At 33.1% G+C, this 20,626-nt stretch overlaps 2 protein-coding genes across 5 annotated transcripts in view; one reads left to right on the top strand and one right to left on the bottom strand.

The window, feature by feature from the left end:
* Positions 1-20,626, bottom strand: part of LOC105833732 (doublesex- and mab-3-related transcription factor 1) — a 104,681-nt gene that overhangs the window by 7,328 nt on the left and 76,727 nt on the right. The gene's annotated exons all lie outside the window — the stretch shown is intronic.
* LOC105831606 overlaps positions 18,356-20,626 on the top strand; it is an 81,832-nt gene continuing 79,561 nt past the window's right edge. The window contains exons 1-2 of one of the 3 annotated variants that reach the window (XM_036288783.1): positions 18,356-20,043; positions 20,162-20,532. In XM_036288783.1, coding sequence (XP_036144676.1) covers positions 18,735-20,043; positions 20,162-20,532 — 1,680 coding nt within the window. In that variant the 5' untranslated portion in view covers positions 18,356-18,734. The remainder of the gene's footprint in view (positions 20,044-20,161; positions 20,533-20,626) is intronic. The other 2 variants (XM_036288782.1, XM_012671837.3) reach the window with 2 other exon arrangements.

Here is a 20,626-nt window from a genome sequence, read left to right as displayed (position 1 = left end):
GGATTTTTGCTCAACTCAATGATATATTGATTGTCAACAAACAATGTCGTAGTTTTTTCACATGGATGACTGATACCACTTAACTTTTTTTTTAACCAAATAAGTTCTTTGGCCATTGCAACGTATTCAGACTCGGTTGAACTTAGAGTAACAATCTTTTGACGTTGTGACGACCACGTTACACAACCATTTGCTAGACAAAATACATATCCTGACGTCGATCTTTTCGTTTCTAGATTGCTCTCGTAATCAGCATCAGAATATCCGACTAAATTTTTTTGCTTTGATACAGTATACTAACTTCTTGACTGCTATCTAAATAAGCGAATATTTTTTTGATTGCACGCTAATGATTCAAATCGTATTTGTTCATATATTTACTCAAAATGTTCACCGCGTAGGAGATATCCGGACGAGTTAAAGTAGTAAAAAATATTAAAGACCCAATGGTTTCTCGATACGCTTTGTCGCGCACATCTTCACTCTCGGTCTACCGGTTTTAGAACTACATTTGGATCAGCGGGCACGTACACAGGTTTCACATTGTTCATGCTGAATCTATCTAAAAAGCGCGAGATACAGCGTGTGAGTGATACCGACTTGTACAAATACATTTATCCGCGTCAATCTCTTTCAAACCAAATTGATATAAGAACGTGTTAAACTTAGGATTCCAACAGCGCAGGGCTTGTTTGAGTCCGTATAGCGATTTTTTAAGCGCGCATACTACAGAGTCTTACGTTTTTTACTTCCCCTTTTGTGTAGTTCATCTAAATTTGTGTATCTCCATATAAATCTCTTTCAGTTTCTCATACAGGAACGCGGTACGTATGTCAAATGTGGCCATTTTTAAGTCTTGAGTAATAAGTGCTAGAAGCACTCATAGTGAGTCGTATTTCACTACTGGTGAAAAGGATTCATTGAAGTCGATTTCTTCTTTGAAACTTTTGGCGCAAAGTCTAGCTTTGTAGCGCTGCACTATACCTGACTCGTTTCGCAGTATTTTGAAGACCTACTTGGAATTGATTGTCTTCATGTTGGATTTTCTTGGCACTATTTACCAGGTGTCATTGCGTGAGTGAACTTCCGACTCTTCTTTGATCGCTTGTTTCCACTTCGAATTTGCACAGCTAATTGCTTCCTGGAAACTCTCGGGAACATTGCACTCCAATACATTTGCTTTATATTGTTCAGGGGCTTTTAGCTTGTCTTGATCTAGCAATCGTCTCGGTTCTTCATAGGTAACATGGCTTGTTATCAGGCACTTTTTTTTTAAGCCCGCCCGTTTTCCTGGTCTGCTCATTCTTTCTTGTTTGTTCCGCCTCTTTAGCGTTTGTGGAAAACATCATCTCTACTTTATCAGAATCGTCTTTTTTGGGGTCTGAAAAATTATATTTTTCATTAAACTGACGTTTGACGAGTCTGTTGTATCCAACTAGGAGTGCCCTTTTAAACCTCGCATCGAATTTTGTTGTGAACTGCTTGGAAATGTAAGCGTATGCTTCCGACCTGAACAGTTTCACGTGCTCGAGGTTAGGCTTTGGACCTGTTCGTATTTTGAACGGCGTTTGGCTCTTTACTTTGCTCGAAGACAATATCTGATTTAACATATAAACAGTTGTGTTTACTGTTTCCGCCCAAAGAAATTTCGGTAGATCTCTGGCTTGTAGGAGCATTCGTATGTGTCTGATTTATGTGAGTTCTGGATTAATATCCAATGCTTTGTTGCGTTATATTGTAACGTTTTTGAATATTGCGCGCTTTGACATGCAGTGATGCAAGACTCTTGGCGCGATCGACGCGGCGTTTTCTCGCCGATCTGTGATTTTACTTGCATCTGTTGGCACCAGTGCGAGCGTGACCGGATGCGCCAAGAACTAAGATGGTCGTTGTATCGATAGTACGTGAAAATAAAAAGGTTTATCATAAATTCACAAGACGCTTCATTCTTCCCGTTTTATCCAGTCAATAAATAAATCGTTCAGTATGCTTTCTACTATCGTGCGGTTATCACTCTCAGTTTTGCCGTTCTGTTCTGGTGTGAACGGCCCTGTCATCACGTGCCTGATGCCCAGATTCTTCAAGAAGTCCTTCATCTTCTTGTTGAAGATGTCTTCAGCGTCTGACCAAATTTGTTTGCAATCTCACGTTTGAATTCTTTAAACCGATTGAACACGTCTGACGCGTTTTATAAAATAAATAAATCGGTATCCTTACGCATCATTTTTGAAAGTCACAAAGAGGCGCGTATCTTTTAGGGACGGTACTGACATCGGGCCACTAACGTCGGAGTGTACTAATTTATCCGGTGTCGTATTTCCACCTTTTCAAACGGAAGCTGTGCGATTTACCTAGCTGGCACGCTTTGCAAAAGAAATCGCTCTTTTCGATAATACGTACGCCGTCCACTAGTTCATTTTCCACGAAGTCCTTCAGTGCTCGAACGTTTATATGCTCCAGTCTTTTATGTTATAGTCGTAGGCTTATGGTAACTACATTGGCCTGACCGCCGTCTGCCAATGCACGCGTGCGCATAAACATTCTGTAGGCATTATTAATTGCTTGTTTCCACAAGCGACTACGTTCCTTCTCTGCGAGATTGTGACTTTTTCACTTTCGAACTCCACATCTAGCTCTCTCTTCTCACATACACACCAACTGAGAGCAAATTTTTTTGTAATCCTGACACGTATAGTACTTTTTCAATTCTTGAGTCGCGCCACTTTCCGTCGATTAACTTCTCGATCGGAACAGTTCGTTTGTCTAACACGTGGCATTCGAATTCACGACCATGAGAGTACAATCACCCGCATCATCTTTTTCATACGTTTGTCTGCGCTTCGGACACTTTCTTGCGAAGTGGCTTTTTTCGCGGTATGTGATCTTTTTGTCGTGACATGCATTCCTTTTCTTGTCCACGTTGCAGTTTTTTTTTCCTCTTTGATATGCATGAAATCGCTGCTTAAGCAGAAGCTTATTTGACGCGGATTTCTATTCGTGTATCACCTTTAGGTCGTATCACATCTCCTTTGCAGTAGTATAAATAAGCAGACTCTCTAGCTGATTCCATCTAGCTCATTCCATGAAATCAGGAACATGGCTTTCGCGTTGTCCTTCTTCCAAGTTTTCGCTTCTGGAGTGTCCCGCGCTGCCGGCAGGTTCTCGCTCCGGTTACATGCTACATCATCGACTTTATGACTCGCAAACAAAGTCAATATTTGGAACATCCAATCGAGAAAAATCGATCCGTTGAATTTTGCTACGTGTCTTGTGAAGACTTTAGTCGCCATTTTGTCTCTACTTCGCGGACCACGCGAATTGCACGTGATTGTATACAGAAGAAAATATTTGACGATAATAAACGGAATTCTCAACGACACGACTCTTGCACGACACTTTTTGTCCATAGATGTTTGCATACCTCGGCCCATAACTTGTTGGTATAATAGGTAAAAAATGTCGGATCGGTTTACACACGCGTCTGTACACTCTCACCGAAAGTGAGCGTTTTCGTACCAAAAGTGACTCGATTCTAATGCCTTTTTGGAACACGCGGGGGACTAACAGACGGAAAATAGTGTAGGTGGCATCGCTCATGCTTGTATTCTAAGCTTGAAAGGAACTACTCCAGCATTAAATTAATCAATTTAATATTATGATATTACTATTTTTATTTAATTTATAATTATGTTTTAAGACTGAAAATTCTTGAGGATTGAAATATGGCGGTTTGTGGATAACAGGTGGGACTTTCGGTCTCAGAATATCCAGAGAGATTGATTGATCTTTAATTAGTTTTCTCAGCTATTTTCAATACATACATATACAATCTTATGCTATATCATTTATGACAAACTTTTTCAACATTTGTTTAAACATTTTTAAACGATCACAATGTTTAATTTTGGGTGGTAATGCGTTTATGAGGGTGTATTATACATTAATACACTCCCATAAAATAGACTTTTTTGCGCGCTTCTTGTTTTGCGAAATTCAATAGCAATACGCCCTGTCTGTCTAGTTTCGCGTTCTTTCCCTACTATTCTAAGTCTATAACTAAATTGCTCCGGCATCATATTATTTAAGATCTTAAAAATAAATATGCACATATTGTAGTACAGCCTTTGTCTTATGGTCATAAATTGCAGCGTTTGGAGCATACATTTTACTTTGGTACGTCTGTCACATTGCAATATGACTCTCATAGCTTTATTTTGCACTTTTTGGAGCCTACTTAGCTGTGTATTATTTTCTATATCAATTAGTAGCGTCGCGCAATACTCAAAGTGAGGTGTTATAATTGTCTTATACATCGTACATTTAGTGTAAGCTGAGATATAGTTCCCTATTCTATTTAAAAAACTTATTTTCTTCTTTATTTTTTTTAGCATGTAATCGCAGTGACCGCTGAATCTAGTCTATTATCAATAACAACACCTAAGTACTTTATTATTTCTACGCGCTCAATCTCATTTCCATCCAAACATCTCACAATAGTATTGCCTCTCAATTCTTTTCTTATACTTCTAATTAACATATATTTTGTTTTCCCCGCATTCATCTTCAGTTTATTAGTATTCATCTATTCCTCCACTACGTTAAATGCAATATTCAATTTTCTCTCTATCACCGCACTACTCTCACCTGTCACACATATTAAGGTATCGTCCGCAAACATTTTTATACTACACACCTCCGAGCAAACATTAACAATATCATTTATATATATTATAAACAACAATGGGCCCAATACCGAATCCTGTGGCACTCCGTATTCCGTAGTCAGTATCCCAACAAAATTACCTTTTTAAAAAAGGTAAAAAAAGGCGCCAAATGTTTGGTTTTTCCTTTAAGCAAAAAAATTATTGGATGGTTCAACCTATAAGTAATATAAGGAATATAAAGAAAAAATCATAAATTCAAGATAAAACTTTTAATTAAATTTAACCTAAGTGGTATATACTTTTGGATGGTTGAACCTAAGTAATATGTACTAAGTGTGTCAAATTTAACTTAAGTAATATACATTCCTGAAATGGTATAACTTTGATTATTAAAGTGACAACTATTTTAAATAAAGAATTATTGTATTTACACACACAAATTAATTTCTCTACAAAAATAATGATATGTAAATATTTTGCGCCAATTAAGAATAAACATTACAAAATGAGAGCATTAAGTTTTTTCTCTACAAAAATAATGATATGAAGAATATATGCGCCAATCTATAAAACTAGATCTTTATTCTTTAGCTGGCATATACAGTTTGATTTTTCATTAAGCTTGCATCAGACTAAAGATTGATATTGAGATTAAATTGAAACGTAACCAATTAGGAACAAAATCAATATTTGTTAACTTTGTTTTGAATGATCAAATTCTAATTTAATTTCAATCTTAATTTTTAGTCTGATATGGCTTTAAGATTGTCTTAAGTTTATCTTTAAATACAATTTTGTTAACTATAAAGGTAATTTAATTATTAATTTAAGAAAATCTTAAATACAAGATCAAACTATAAATATCAGCTTTTCGTATTAAATTATTGGCTGCTGCGCGCCTATAAAAAACAATTCAGGAAGATATATACCACTTAGGTTGAATTTGATTAAAAGTTTTATCTTGAATTTGTGATTTTTTTCCTTATATTACTTAGGTTGAACCATCCAATAATTTTTTTGCTTAAAAGAAAAGCCAAACACTTGGCGCCTTTTTTTACCTTTTTAAAAAGGTAATTTTGTTGGGATATCACGCATTTTGTAGTGTTTATAGACCACGACCACTTATTGTTAGATTGAATTTGATGTATATATCACTTAGATTGAATTTAATGAAAAATGTCTTATTTGATACATAAGTAAATTATTTTTTTTTATTCCATATATCACTTAGGTTGAAGTTGATCAAAAGTTTTATCTTGAATTTTATGAATTATTCGTTAAAGGAAAACCACACACTTGGCGCTTCTTTTTATGCTTTTTAAAAAGGTAATTTTGTTTGGATATCATACATTTTGTATTTTTATTTTTTTATAAACTACTTAGGTTTATAGATCACTTAAGGTTACACTCTAAAACTTTCTCTTTGAGAAAAATTTTACTAAAAAGCTAAAGTTTATATAACGGATATAATACTATAAATTTTTAAATAAAATTTTTCTTTAGAGCATGTTTTGGAGCCAGGCCTAAATTGAATTTGATCAAAACGATTATCTTGCATTTGTGTTTTTCTTTAAAGAAGCCCACACCTTTTTATCTTTTTTTAAAAGGATAATTATGTTTGGTCACTAAAATGTTATTTGATGTAACATAGACTAACAAGGGAATGGACAGAACTGTCCCTCACCGATTTTAATGAGCTTTGGATATGTTGTAGAACATAAAAAAATATTAGACCCATATTTTTTTTTATCTGCGTATCTCGACGTTTAGGGGTTGAAACCACTCCTCGAAAATAACGCATTTTTTCGTTTTTTGCGAATATTTTTGAAAATATAAGGTTTATAAAAAAATGTTCTATACGAAAGTTTTATGGCATTTTATACTCTTTAAAATAGTATATTTATATTTTTTAAAAATTTCAAATTTTTTAATTTATCCTACCCCCACCCCTTTTTTCAACATTTTAAAAATTTTGTAAGGACAAAAATTAAAGAGCATTAAAAGCCGAATCCACCCATATATAATAACATGTGGGTTCCATCATTCGCAATTATTAGTAAAACGAAATAGTAATCTCGCGCTATAGGTGTCGCGCTAGAAGTAGTGTTCCGTTATTTCTTTAGTCGCGTCACACTCAATAACTGCCTCTTCTGCGTATATTTTTATATTAAAACATAAAAATGGATTAATTTTAATTATATAATACGCAACGTATTACACGATATAAAGCATAAATACATATATATAACAAAAGTAGCATATATATACGTATGTGCCTACGTACATTTTCATTGTTACAAATGCGAATATAAATTAATATGAAGCAAAATATTTCTTAACATTTAAAACTGCAAATACAATATAACAAAATATATAATATCAAGAGAAAAATATAAAACATAAACTGCAATAATTATATTATTTACACTATATGCACGTAGCACGCTCTGATAATAAAGATAATATAAGTATATAAGTATATAATTTAATTTAATTTGAAGTTTGAAAATACATTTATATGGATGTATATATACATTTTGCATACGACACGGACAAATAACTTTAATATCAGTATTGATACAGGGACCGGTTGTTTTCGCGCAAGCGCATCACGTGAGGCTTCAGTAAAATATCTATTAGTAATAGGAAGGAGATCTTTGATCATACATCTTGCACACGACACCGGCGTATAAATTTAGCAACAGTGATAGACGGATCGGTTGTTCTCGCGCAGGCGTGAGGCTTCAATAAAGCATCTATTAGTAATAGGAAGGAGATATTTGATCTCCATACAATTTTTTTGCAAATTTATAAAAACGTGAACACATTTCACATATTAAACACGCATGTATATTTTTTCGTATTAAATAGAATAATTTATAAATATTGTATTTTATTTGATAAATACTGGTAAGATTTTTTGCAAAATTGTATGCGGACCAAACATCTCCTTCCTATTACTAATAGATACTTTATTGAAGCCTCACGCCTGCGCAAGAACAACCAATCCGTCTATCACTGTTGCTAAATTTATACGCCGGTGTCGTGTGCAAGATGTATGATCAAAGATCTCCTTCCTATTACTAATGGATATTTTACTGAAGCCTCACATGATGCGCTTGCGCAAAAACAACCGGTCCCTGTATCAACACTGATATTAAAGTTATTTGTCCGTGTCGTATGCAAAATGTATATATACATCCATATAAATGTATTTTCAAACTTCAAATTAAATTAAATTATATACTTATATACTTATATTATCTTTATTATCAGAGCGTGCTACGTGCATATAGTGTAAATAATATAATTATTGCAGTTTATGTTTTATATTTTTCTCTTGATATTATATATTTTGTTATATTGTATTTGCACTTTTAAATGTTAAGAAATATTTTGCTTCATATTAATTTATATTCGCATTTGTAACAATGAAAATGTACGTAGGCACATACGTATATATATGCTACTTTTGTTATATATATGCATTTATGCTTTATATCGTGTAATACGCGTTGCGTATTATATAATTAAGATTAATCCATTTTTATGTTTTAATATAAAAATATACGCAGAAGAGGTAGTTAATGAGTGCGACTAGAGAAATAACGCAACACTACTTCTAGCGCGGCATCTATAGCGCGAGATTACTATCTCGTTTTGCTAATAATTGAAAATGATGGAACTCATATGTTATTATATATGGGTGGATTCGGCTTTTAATGCTCTTTAATTTTTGTTCTTACAAAATTTTTTAAATGTTGAAAAGAAAAGAGGTGAAGGGTGGGATAAATTAAAAAATTTGAAATTTTTTAAAAATATAAATATACTATTGTAAAGAGTATAAAATGCCATAAAACTTTCGTATAGAACATTTTTTCATAAACCTTATATTTTCACAAATATTCGCAAAAAACGAAAAAATGCGTTATTTTCGAGGGGTGGTTTCAACCCCTAAACGTCGAGATACGCAGATAAAAAAAAATATGGATCTAATATTTTCTTATGTTCTACAACATATCCAAAGCTTATTAAAATCGGTGAGAGACAGTTCTGTCCGTTCCCTTGTAAGTGATATTTTTAAGGAAAAAATCACAAATCCAAGATAAAACTTTTGATTAAATTCGACTTGAATAATATATACCTTTGGGTGGAAAAAATCACATTTATTTATGTATCAAATAAATTCAAGATAATACTTTTATGAAATTCAACCTAGGTAATATATATGTGTAAGCTTCTTTCAAAAAGCAAAAAATCACATTTTTGATTCAACCTTAATACATACATATCACATTTATTTATATGTATCAAATAAATCCAAGATAAAATATTTTTCATCAAATTTAATCTATGATGCAACATAGATTAATTAAAGCAAATATTTTAATCATTGATTATTAAATTGCATTATGCACAAATACAACTTTATTGTGTAAAAAGAACATTTACACATAATACATATAATCAACCAATGAATTCAACAATTTGCTTCGAAATTTCTCAATTTTTTAAATATTTATAAAAATTTACATTTATATTAAATTATGAATACTTTGCTGAATCCACAAATATAACTTTAAACATTTACACATAAGACAAAAATCAATCAATAAATTAAGAAACTCGCTTCAAAATTTCTCATTAAATTTAAAATTTAAATTATATGATTTGACAATTACAACAATAATACACATTTTACATCACGCCACATCTCATCTACCTCATCGACACCAGTGTAAAATCTGAGCTATGTTACTCTTTGATTAATTAATTTTACATTGGTGTCAATGATTAAATTGACAATTAAAAAATCAACATAACCTCATACATGTCACTTTATGTGAGCTGTGCATGGCGCGAGCGATGTTACGTGTGAGATGCACGTAATGTGAGAGATAGATCGCACTGGTATTTTAAAGTATTTTATTCTAACGTTTTACAGACTTTCGTCTAACTTCTAGTGGTTTAGTACAGAGACTGACTCTAATCATCGAGAGGGATCCTTATATTAAAGTCGGAATAAGTTAGCATCGTCCAATCATAGGAAGTGCTCGTAAGGCGGTAATAGCTATTGATTGATTTCTTAAAAAGGAGAGAATTTGATAATTGATATCTATGTCATAAAGAATAGTTTGGGTGGGATGCAGGATGTTTACAGGACGAGGAAACAGACAAATATTAAGTTTAAAAAGACCGTAGATAGAAAAGGTTATCAATAAGTAAGGATCTGGTATGACACATCGGGATAGTTTTAAGACATAGTTTGTACAGAGTGATTAGATAGAAATATTTTAAAGAAGAGAATTTTTATCGTGTCTAGGCACGTAACAGCGAGCTACTGACGACCCACGTGACTTATACACGATGCTATAGTGACGATGCGAATGCCATCGGTAGCAGATGCGCGAGATGGAATTTTGTCCCTAATTTTCGGCATCCGCACTATCCACAGAGATACCAACAAGATTGACGACGACGTATCTTAAATGAAATTTTGCTTCGGACTTTGCGTTGCGATAAGACATGTAGAGAAAAAATAAAAGCAGTTTTCTAATATAAATCGACCCCAAGCTTTCGATTGTGTCTAGTTAGAACTCGATCGGTTTAAGGCTATAATTCTACAATTGCGTAAGCGTGGTCGTAAGTGGTTGTAAGAGTGTTGTAAGGCGATGTAAGGCGATACTTCCGGTTGTAGAGCGTGTTGTGGAAGATGGTTGAATTTCATCTGTCACGACTACAACAGATGTGAACGTAAGAGCCAACCAATCAGAGTGCTGTTCACGTCATCATGCCGCACACCGCCATAATTTACTGCACTCTGATCGGTTGCTGTAATCAAGTTTACAACGTATCTTTACTCTATTGTAGATTGATCCGTTATAAAACATTTATGACTACTACTACTCCTACTCCTACAACCTTACGCTTACGCAATTAGAATGGCCTTTAGCCGTTTCTGAGATCCGATAATCTCGGGTGCTCGCAAGTCGCGTACTCGCGTAAAGAGCACGGTCTCTTGATCTTAGACCATCCATCATTAAACTGAACTTGTTGCATTCTATCTTTTAAATACGACTTAAACCATTCTAGAACTATTTCTGTAATACCGCACTCATATAATTTCTGTAATAATCTTCCTCTATCAATTGTATTGAATGCCCGTTTAAGGTCTACAAAAATAACTCCTACTATTTGTCTCTCACTAATAGTCAATTTCCATTCATCTATAACTGTTTGAATTGCTGTTTTACACGAATAATTTTTTCTGGAGTCCGACTGATGTTTCGTTATAATATTATTATTTTCTAGGTAAACTTTAATTTGTTTTTTAACTATTATCTCTAATATCTTTTCATATATTAGTAGTATATTTATTAATAGATCTATAATCACTTGCCTTCTTAGGTTTTTCTACTTTTGGTATTGGAATTATCGTGGATGTTTTCCACTCTTTCAAAAAAGAACCTTCACTCAATGACTTATTTATTATATCACAATATTCTTCTCCTATGACACAAAACACCGATTTTAATATCGCTAGTTATTTCTTCTTTTGTACCTTTTTTTTGGTAATTCCCTAATGATTACTTTTAACTGTTCTGTCGTAATTGACTTTAATTTTTCCAACTCTCTTCTTTTCAATACAATAAATAATTCTCTTATTTCTGCTCGTTGTATAATTTCTATCAATAGATTTTATTATGTCTTTAATATTCTGTATATAAGTTAAATTTATCAGCTATACCGCACTCTATATTATTGTCTAATATCTCAAAATCTATATTTTCTACATCTTTCGCGGCCCTCCTTTAATAATTTTATTTACACTGTTTTTCACATAGTTGTGGGATTGTTACTTTATGATCAATCATGCTTTCGTAGTATTCTTTTTTCTTTGTTCTAATTAAATTAACTACTGCATTTCTTTCAATTTTAAATTGTTGCCAGTTTTGTTCCGTGCTATCGTACAGTGCTTTTCTATGTGCTTTATCTCTTTTAGTCGCTAACTCTTCCATTTCCTTTGAATACCATTTTTTCCTTTCCCATATTTTCGGTATTCTAAAAATTTTTTTAGGTGCCGAGATATCTTGCGCATCTACTATACTACTGATTAATTTCCTTGCTTTTATATTAATATCTAACTCTTGTCCTTTTCCTAGGTTACTCCCCACTAACTTAACAAATTCATCCACATTATATCTATTATAATCTCTGCCACTGAATTCTTTATATTTATTTACAATCTTGTTCGTATTTATCACGACTTATCCACGCATGAACCGTTATCTTAGGTTCATAATCTACTAGTACATTTATTTCTTTATTCGCAAAAACTAGATCTATAATTGTTTTACTATTTTTGGTAACTTTTATTGGTTTATCAACATATTGTTTTATACCTAGATTTTGCATAGCCGTTAGTAGTTTATTTGTATAAAAAGAATCTATCATACAATCTATATTAAAGTATCCTAATATTATACTTTTCTAGTACACTCTTCTTTTATCGTTAATTCTTCTACGATTTTTTCTAAGAATCCTCTAAACTCTCCATGTGACGTACTATAAACTCTCCAGGTAACGCGCAGAGAGAGAGGAGGGGGGGTGAAAGAATGGCTGAGGGAAGAGATGTGGATTAAGAGGAACCAGGCAGTGAGAAGAAGGCTGGATAATGAAGGGAAGGAGGAGGATGAAAGGAGAAAGACTGGAGAGTGTGAAGAAAATCGGAGTAGCAAGAAAAAAGAAAGATGGTGAGATGAAGTAATGTCGTGGAGGAAGCGGTGTACAAAGAGGGCGTACGAAGGTACACGCGGATGGAAGGAGGAAGGAAGGAAGAGAGGCGGTGAAATGAGGGCAGATGGCGGTGGAGACGAAAGGTGCTTAATGTAATAAAATAGTGAGAAGCGGTTTACGAAGAGGACTAGGAGAATGTAAAACCGAAAGTAAGAGCATAGGAAGGGAATTAGTGGCAGTAGGAGAGCGAGAAAGTGATTGAGAGATCGATGCTTCGAGGCAAGAGGAATCGTTAAGGAGATGAAAGCACATGAGAGAGAAGTTTTGATATGGAGAAATGACAGGCAGGTGGTCGGCAGGAACAAGAGTGGAGATAGAGAAGGTTAGAAAGTGAACAAGAGGGAGGAGAAGAAAGCATAGGAGGTTTTAGAAGAGATGAAAACGATAAAGAGGTATCTGGAGGAACTGTTGAGAGAAGAAGGAACAGAAGGAGAAAATGAAAGAAAAGGCGGAAAAAGGATAAAGGAGAGCATGAAAAGAGGAGAGGTGAGGAAGGAGAAAACGTTCGAAACAAAGGTTTTTCAAGCCGCGCAGCAAATGACCGACAAAGTACAACAGTCGCTAAAATCCAAGCTGGAGGATGTGTAGCTTTTCGACAGTGACGCGTCCGCGCACATTACTTTTCGTCGCGAGTGGCTCACCGATTACCGATCCGAGTAAACACAAGGAAGGGCAAAGGAAGGCAGAGAAAGTAACAGGAGGGATAGGGAAGGAAGTGAAGAAGGGGATGAGGGAAGAGAAGAAACGAGAGAAGAAGATGGAGGAGGAATAAATTAATGAAGCTTATTATAGCTTTTTCGGCTATTATGTGTTACATAAATTTACATTCATAAAATATGCTTTTTTAAATATTTGCTTAAACATATCAATTCTTTCGCAGTTTCTTATTTCCGTTGGTAAAGCATTATATAATTTTACACCCTCATAGCACATGCTTTTTTGTGCACACCTAGTTCTACAGAATTTTATTGCAATAGTCTTATTTTGTTTAGTTTTTCTCCCATTTTTACTCCTAATTACTTCTAGTCTCTTAAGTAATTTGACGCCAAGTTATGTAGAATCTTAAATATAAATATACATACATTATAGTGTAGTCTTTGTTTTATAGACATAAATTGCAACGTTTGTAACATATGTTTTATTTTAGTATATCTATTTTAGTATTACATTGTATTATTCGCATAGCCCGATTTTGTGTTACTTGCAATTTATTCAATTGTGTTTGTACTATCTACTAGTAATGTTGCACAATACTCAAAGTGGGGTGCTATTATCAACTTATACATAATACACCTTGTGTATGCCGATATGTAGTTTCTTATCCTATTTAAAAAACCTGTTTTCTTAATTTTCTTTAACATATAGTCACAGTGGTTCTTAAATCTAATCATATCATCAATAATTATATCTAAGTACTTTATTACCTCTACACGCTTTATTCCGTCTAGGCATTTCAACACAATATTTCCCTTTAATTTCTTTTTTATACTTTTCAAAACCATAAATTTAGTTTTGCTCGCATTTATTTTTAGCATATTCAACATCATCCATTCTTCTACTATATCAAAGTTATTTTCCTTTCTGTTTCTGCACTATTTTGTTCAGTTGAGTGGCCTTTACTTGGACGCAGTACAATTGGACATAGTGCAAATGGACATAAAATAATATACACGTTTCAAATGGACATGGTTCATTTTGACACAGGAATTTTACACACAGTAATTTTGTACACAGGAAAAATAAATTCTGGGCAAATTACAATTCAGACACGATAAAAATGTACACCGTGCAATTGGACACGTAAAATTTTTACACCGCAAAGTTGTACACCGCCAAGTTATACATCGTAAAGTTGTACACCGTAAAATTGTACACTGTTTATTTAGACACGTAAAAGTTGCACACCGCAAACTTGTACACCGCAAAGTTGTACACCACAAAGTTTTGCGTGGAAAGTCGCAAACCCATGTGGTGCAGAGAATGGTTTGCACACACACACACACGCACACGCACACACATACACACGGGGGAGGGTGCAAGAGGGGGGCCTTTGGCTCCCCTCCCGCACTCACCCCGTCGAAGTCATTAACATGTTGTACATTGCAAACAAAGTAAAGTTTATATGTGCTTACAGATTTCCAATATAATATACATGGTGTACAACTTTGTGGTGTACAAGTTTGCGGCATACAAGTTTGCAGTGTACAACTTTTACGTGTCTAAATGAACGGTGTACATTTTTATCGTGTCCAAATTGTAATTTGTCTAGAATTTATTTTTCCTGTGTACAAAATTCCTGTGTCAAAATAAACTGTGTCTATTTGAAACGTGTACATTACTTTGTGTCCATTTGCACCGTGTCCATTTGCACTGTATCTAATTGTACTGTGTCCAAGTGAACCACTCCCGTTCACTTACATATATTAGTATATCATCCGTGAACATTTTAATACTATAGCCTTTTTTATTATATTGTTAATATAAGTAATAAACAACAAGAGTTCCAACACATCCCTGTGGCACACCGTGTTCAGTCTGCATTAATTTTGAACAATTATTACCAATACAAACTTGTTGCAATCTATCTCTAAAATATGTTTTTATTTATTCTAATATATTTCCTTTAATACTGTACTGATATAATTTTTCTATTAAACTATTTCTATCTATTGTTTCAAATGCTGTTTTGAGATTTATAAATATTACTCTTATTACTTTTCCCTAACTAATTGGTATTTTCCAGTTATTGACAAGTTTAAAATTGCTGTTTTACACAAATAATGTTTTCTGAAACCTGCTTGATGCTCTGTTATATACTCATTAGATTTATAAAGTAATTTTTGATCTGGTTTTTGACTACTAATTTTAAAATTTACTCATATATTGGTAAAATATTAATAAGTCTAAATTTGCTGCCTTCCTAGTTTTTTCAACCTTTGGTATTAGTATTGTCGATGTTTTTTATTTTTATGGGCAACCTTTTAGGAATTGATTAATAACATTAATAAATTCTTCTTTAATGATTGGAAATATCCCTTTCAATATATCGCTAGTTATTCCCTCTTCTGTATCTTTTTATAGCTTTATAATAATTTCTAAGTCCTTTGTGTTAATTAATTTAAAGTGTTTAAAATATCCTTTATCCTTAATAACATAAATACTTCTTCTGTTTACATCTTTATTTGTACTTTCTATAGATTCTACTATATTCTGAATACTTTGTATATAATACAAATTTATCAGCTAAATTACATTTAATTGTCTTATCTAGTCTTTCAAAGTCTATATTATTTATTTCTTTTACACTTGCTGGTTCCCCTTTAACTTTAATTTTTTCAATCCTTTGCGCACATTTGTAGGTTTGTCCCTATTGTTATCTATTATAGCCTCATAATATTCTTTTTTCTCCCTAATTATTTTTACCACTGCATTCCTCTCGGTTTTATACTGTATGTATAAATGTATTTATAAATGTATTTATACCTAACTGCACTCCGTATTTTTAGTTATAGTTTTCCTAAATGCCTTATTTTTACTAGTTGCTGTTTTCTTAATCTCGTATGAGAACCACACTTCCTTCCCAGACTTTCAGATTTTGAAATTTTTTTTCTGGTTCTGTAATATTCAGTGCATTGACTAAACTATTTACAAACCTACAAGCTTGTGCGTTGGTTTTTTAAACTAGACTTTGTTCTATATTTTTCTCTACTAGTAAACTAAATTTATAAATGCTAAATTTATTATAATTTCTCGCAGTAAATACTCACAGTAAAAAAAAGATTGAAAGAAAGGTGAAGGAGGAACAGGATAGGAAACAGAGGAGATGGAGAAGGAGGAACAGGATAGGAGAGGAGATGGAGCGGAAGAGGCATGGTGGTGGTTACAGAGGTGGTGGAAAGGAAATGGAGGAGGGAGAAGGAAGATAGCAGACTTTGAAGGTGAGAAACAAGGGGATGAGTAAAGGAATAGAACGGAAGGGAGTCGATAGAAGAGAAGGGAAAAAAGATCGAAGAAAGAAGGCAAGAGGAAGAGAGAAAAAGGGAATGGAAAAGGTCAGGAATGAAACGTGGATGAGTCAGAAAGAAGCGAGTGAGGGGGGATAGGAAAGAGAGAGGAAATGTAACAGAGAAGTGGTGGAGGGGACTGGAAGAAGAGGGTGCAAGTGGAGAGAGGAGCAGAAGAGGAAGGACAGTCAGAAAAGTGAAATAGAGGTGAGAGCAGGGAAAAGGCTCGAGAAAAGGGCGGAGAGAGGAAGGACTAAGAAGAGAGAGGAAGAAGGAAGAGGGGGAAAGAGGAGCGAGGAGAATAAGGAAGGAAGAGAACAGGTGCAAATGGTAGAAAAGGCAAAAAGAAGTGCAGAAAAGAAGAGGAAAGGAGCAGGTTTCAGAGGAGAAAAGCAGCAGAAGCCGAGAAGAGGAGAAATGGAGGAAGATTAACGAAGGGAAGGAAGAAGATAAAAAAAGAAGGAAAGGGAGGATAGAACAGATTAGGGGTGGAATATGGACGGGTCAGAGGAGGAAGAGGAAGTGAGGGGGGAAGAGGAAAGGAGGACAGAGAGAGGTGGTGGAAATGATGGAAGAATTCTCTTCATCAGACAAGTGGTGGGAAGAACAGAAGAGGAGGAGAGAACATAGAAAAGATTGAAGAAAGGGCTGAAAGAGTAAGAAGAGAGGGAGAAAGAAAAAGAGGAAAGAGAGAGGGAGGAGGAAGAAAGGAGGAGAGAGAGGAACGTGATATGGGGAGGAATAGAGGAATAGGACTAAGAAGAAAAAAGATGCTTTGTGGAATTATGAAGGGAGCAAATTGTATTTTTTGTAGGACTTTGTACTATTTTGGCTAATTGACGCCAAGAAAAATGATGAAATATGAAATCACACAAGAAACAATAGTATGAAAATACAGTTATGATTACATAAATTTTTTCTTATTAGTTGTATCTTTACATTCATTTTCTATATTCTCTTATTATTTTTAGATAATATTTTAATTTTTGTGTAATTTTTATTTTAATTTTTATTGATAATACATTTTCAATGCAACAGATTTTTTAGAAGTAAATACCAATAAAAATTAAATGTTTACTTGCAAAAAGAATACATTATGGTTAAAATTGACAATTTTAATCACTGATTATTTTTAAGTCTAAATATTATAAGTTTTAAAATTTAAATTTGAATTCACTATGCAAAATTACATTAAAAACAATGTATTTTATTTGCAAAAAATTATGCAGATTTAAATTAGGAAATGATAAAGAAAAAAATTTTTTTATTTGATTGATGAAATAAAAAATATTACTTAATGTTTCAAAATTGTTAGACGACATTAAAAAAATTAGAATTTAAATTTTAATACTCTAATTACATTTAGTGAAATACACTGGCGCAAAAAAGACAAAAATTTTGACCGAATTTTTAAGCAATCTTTAAAGTGATGCAACTTTGCGAAAAATCATCCAAATTACATGTACTTTTTTTAAATTAAAGAGCAAAGATTGTTCTTTAAGAATCTCTAGGCGAAAGTTTGATTTGTTAAGTGTGAACCTTTTGTATCGCATAAAAACGAAATATGCTTTTTTTATTGAAAAAAGTAAAAGTTTGTTATCATTTTGCACAAGTTTCTCGTTAAAATCTTGGTAATATTAATCCAAATTTTTAAAGTTTATTCTTTTCTAAGCAATTTAAAAAAAAACATGCGCTACAAAAGATTCACACTTAACAAATCAAACTTTCGCCTAGGGATTCTTAAAGTAGTTTTTGTCCTTTAATTTAAAAAAAGTTTATGTAATTTGAATGATTTTTTGCAAAGTTGCACTCTGGTGAAAATGTTAAATCGGAGCGTAAGTCGAATATAAAGGAAGAGTAATAAAAGCGTTAACAAACCTTCTACGAGGTGTAAATTGAAACAATGAAATGTAAAAGAAGTGTTAACGCTTCTTTTACATTTCATTGTTTTAACTTACGCTTTGTAGAAGGTTTGTTAACGCTTCTATTACTCTCCCTTTACATTTGACTTACGCTCTTACTCTCTCTTTACATTCGACTTACGCTCCGATTTTACATTTTCACCAGGGCATCACTTTGTAGATTGCCTAAAAATTCGGCTAAAAAAGTCCAAATTTGTTTTTTTTTTTTGCGCCAGTGTATAATTTCAGAGAGGAGATAAATAACACATGCACGCACGCACGCATTGCACACAGGTGCTTGCACATGCATACATGTAGACATTTATACGTATATAGGCCGAGTTGTTTTATGTTTCAGAATTGAAGATATGAGTAGCATTGTAAAAGCCTTGCAAATTAAAGAAATAACGATAGACGGTAATCCAGTAACTTTAAATAGTGATTACATTTCTTTTCTTGTCTCGTATTTGCCAAATCTTCAACTTTTATCAACAATGCAAATTAGCGAACAAATTCGGAGAACAGCAATGGCTTGGAGATTCTCTAAGGAACAATCAAATTCGGTGTTTCTTGATCTTAGTACACAAGTTTGTATGAGTGTACGTAGAGAAGAAGTAATATTAAATGCTAAAACAAATTGGAAATTTCTTCGAACCAAAACTAAAGTTTCGCTCGACAATTCCACTAAAGTAACGAGCAATAATACAAGCAACAATATTAATATATTATTACATACACAAAGTCCAAACAAATTTCTTACTGTAAACCCAAAGAGTTTAGAGAAAACTAAAATAAAAGGTTTTGGTAGTCTCACCGCAATAAATGAAAATATGGAAGCACGAAAAATACATATGAAAAGGAGAAGTAGTTCTAGTGAGAATTTGAGAGAACTTAAATTTGAAGATACATCGAAATCATATCCTTTGGAATTTAAACTTCCACCTATACTAGGTTCAATAGTAAATAGTTTAACAAGCAATAAATTTGAGACTAAATTATTGTCTAAAGATGATAAAGAAAATGACTGTAAAATGAAATTGCTCAGAAGTGAACATATTGAGAACTCGTCGGATAACGAGACAGACAGTTTACAGAGTCATGAAAGTTTGAAAAATGGTTTAAAATGTCATCTGTTTACTTCTAATATATATGGCACATCTATAGATTACGACAAACCTACAGTTTATAACGAATTTACTGTAACAGAAGATGTGTCTTCAATTACTACAGAAAATTTTTATATTAAAAATAATGAGAATTATGCATACAACAAAGAAGCACTAACTGCGACGCAAAACTCATTAAAATATGATGCGATAATAAATAAAAATAACTTAAATAATAAATCGTTTCAAGATACAAAAGTATTTAAAAATGGAGAGAATGATTACCACTCTAAATCGGCTTTAGAATCTTCTGGATATTGCTCTTTGAGTTTAAAGGCTAATAGTGTAGACAGTTGTAAATCATTGTTAAGTGATTCTAACATTTTATTGATTTCAAAAAATGTTCACAAATCTCATGAATATGACAAGGATAAAGGTAGAACTAAAAGTGCGCAAACAAAAAAGATTGTATATTATAAAAGCAATAGGGCTGCAACAGCTAGAGCGAAATTTAGAGCTCTCGCTTCGCCAAGTCCATTTTCTCAACAAGTACCTAAAGAGAGGGAACAGGGTACGCTAAAATGTTACATTTTTTAATTGTTTTTATTGTTAAATTTTTTTGCAAATAATTTACTTTTTTTATATGTTCAAATATTTAAGATGAAATGTAAAACAAGACAATTTTTTAGGTGGAGATTACTTAATAGAGATTGTCGGTCGATGCCTGAATGTATATGGTCAAGGTGCTTTACGCTTTATAGATAGGACTTGGGACATGTCAAAGGCTCAAGACGTCAACGTCGTAAAATTTAATTATGTACAATTTAATGATGTGGCAAAAATTCTAAGTAAATTAAAGAATAAATTTCCACATGCGGAGCATTTTGTATTTAAAGAAACTAACATCAATCTTCTTGGTCAACTGAATGCTTTAGCTGAGATACAGGGATTGACTAGTATACAAATAGATGTAGGCAATCCTATTGTGTCCAAGGACTGGAAAATGTACGCTATATTTCGATTAGCTCACTGGGGACTTGCAGTTATCAATGGCAAAGAGGTATAACAAATCTATATATAAAACATGATAAATTATTGAATACATTCTATGCTGGACCAATTTTACGAGATTTGTTGTTCACCACTCCATGTGA

This window comes from Monomorium pharaonis, chromosome 6, assembly GCF_013373865.1.
Source record: "Monomorium pharaonis isolate MP-MQ-018 chromosome 6, ASM1337386v2, whole genome shotgun sequence".
Lineage (NCBI taxonomy): Eukaryota > Metazoa > Arthropoda > Insecta > Hymenoptera > Formicidae > Monomorium > Monomorium pharaonis.
This window is presented reverse-complemented; position numbering and strand designations above follow the sequence as displayed.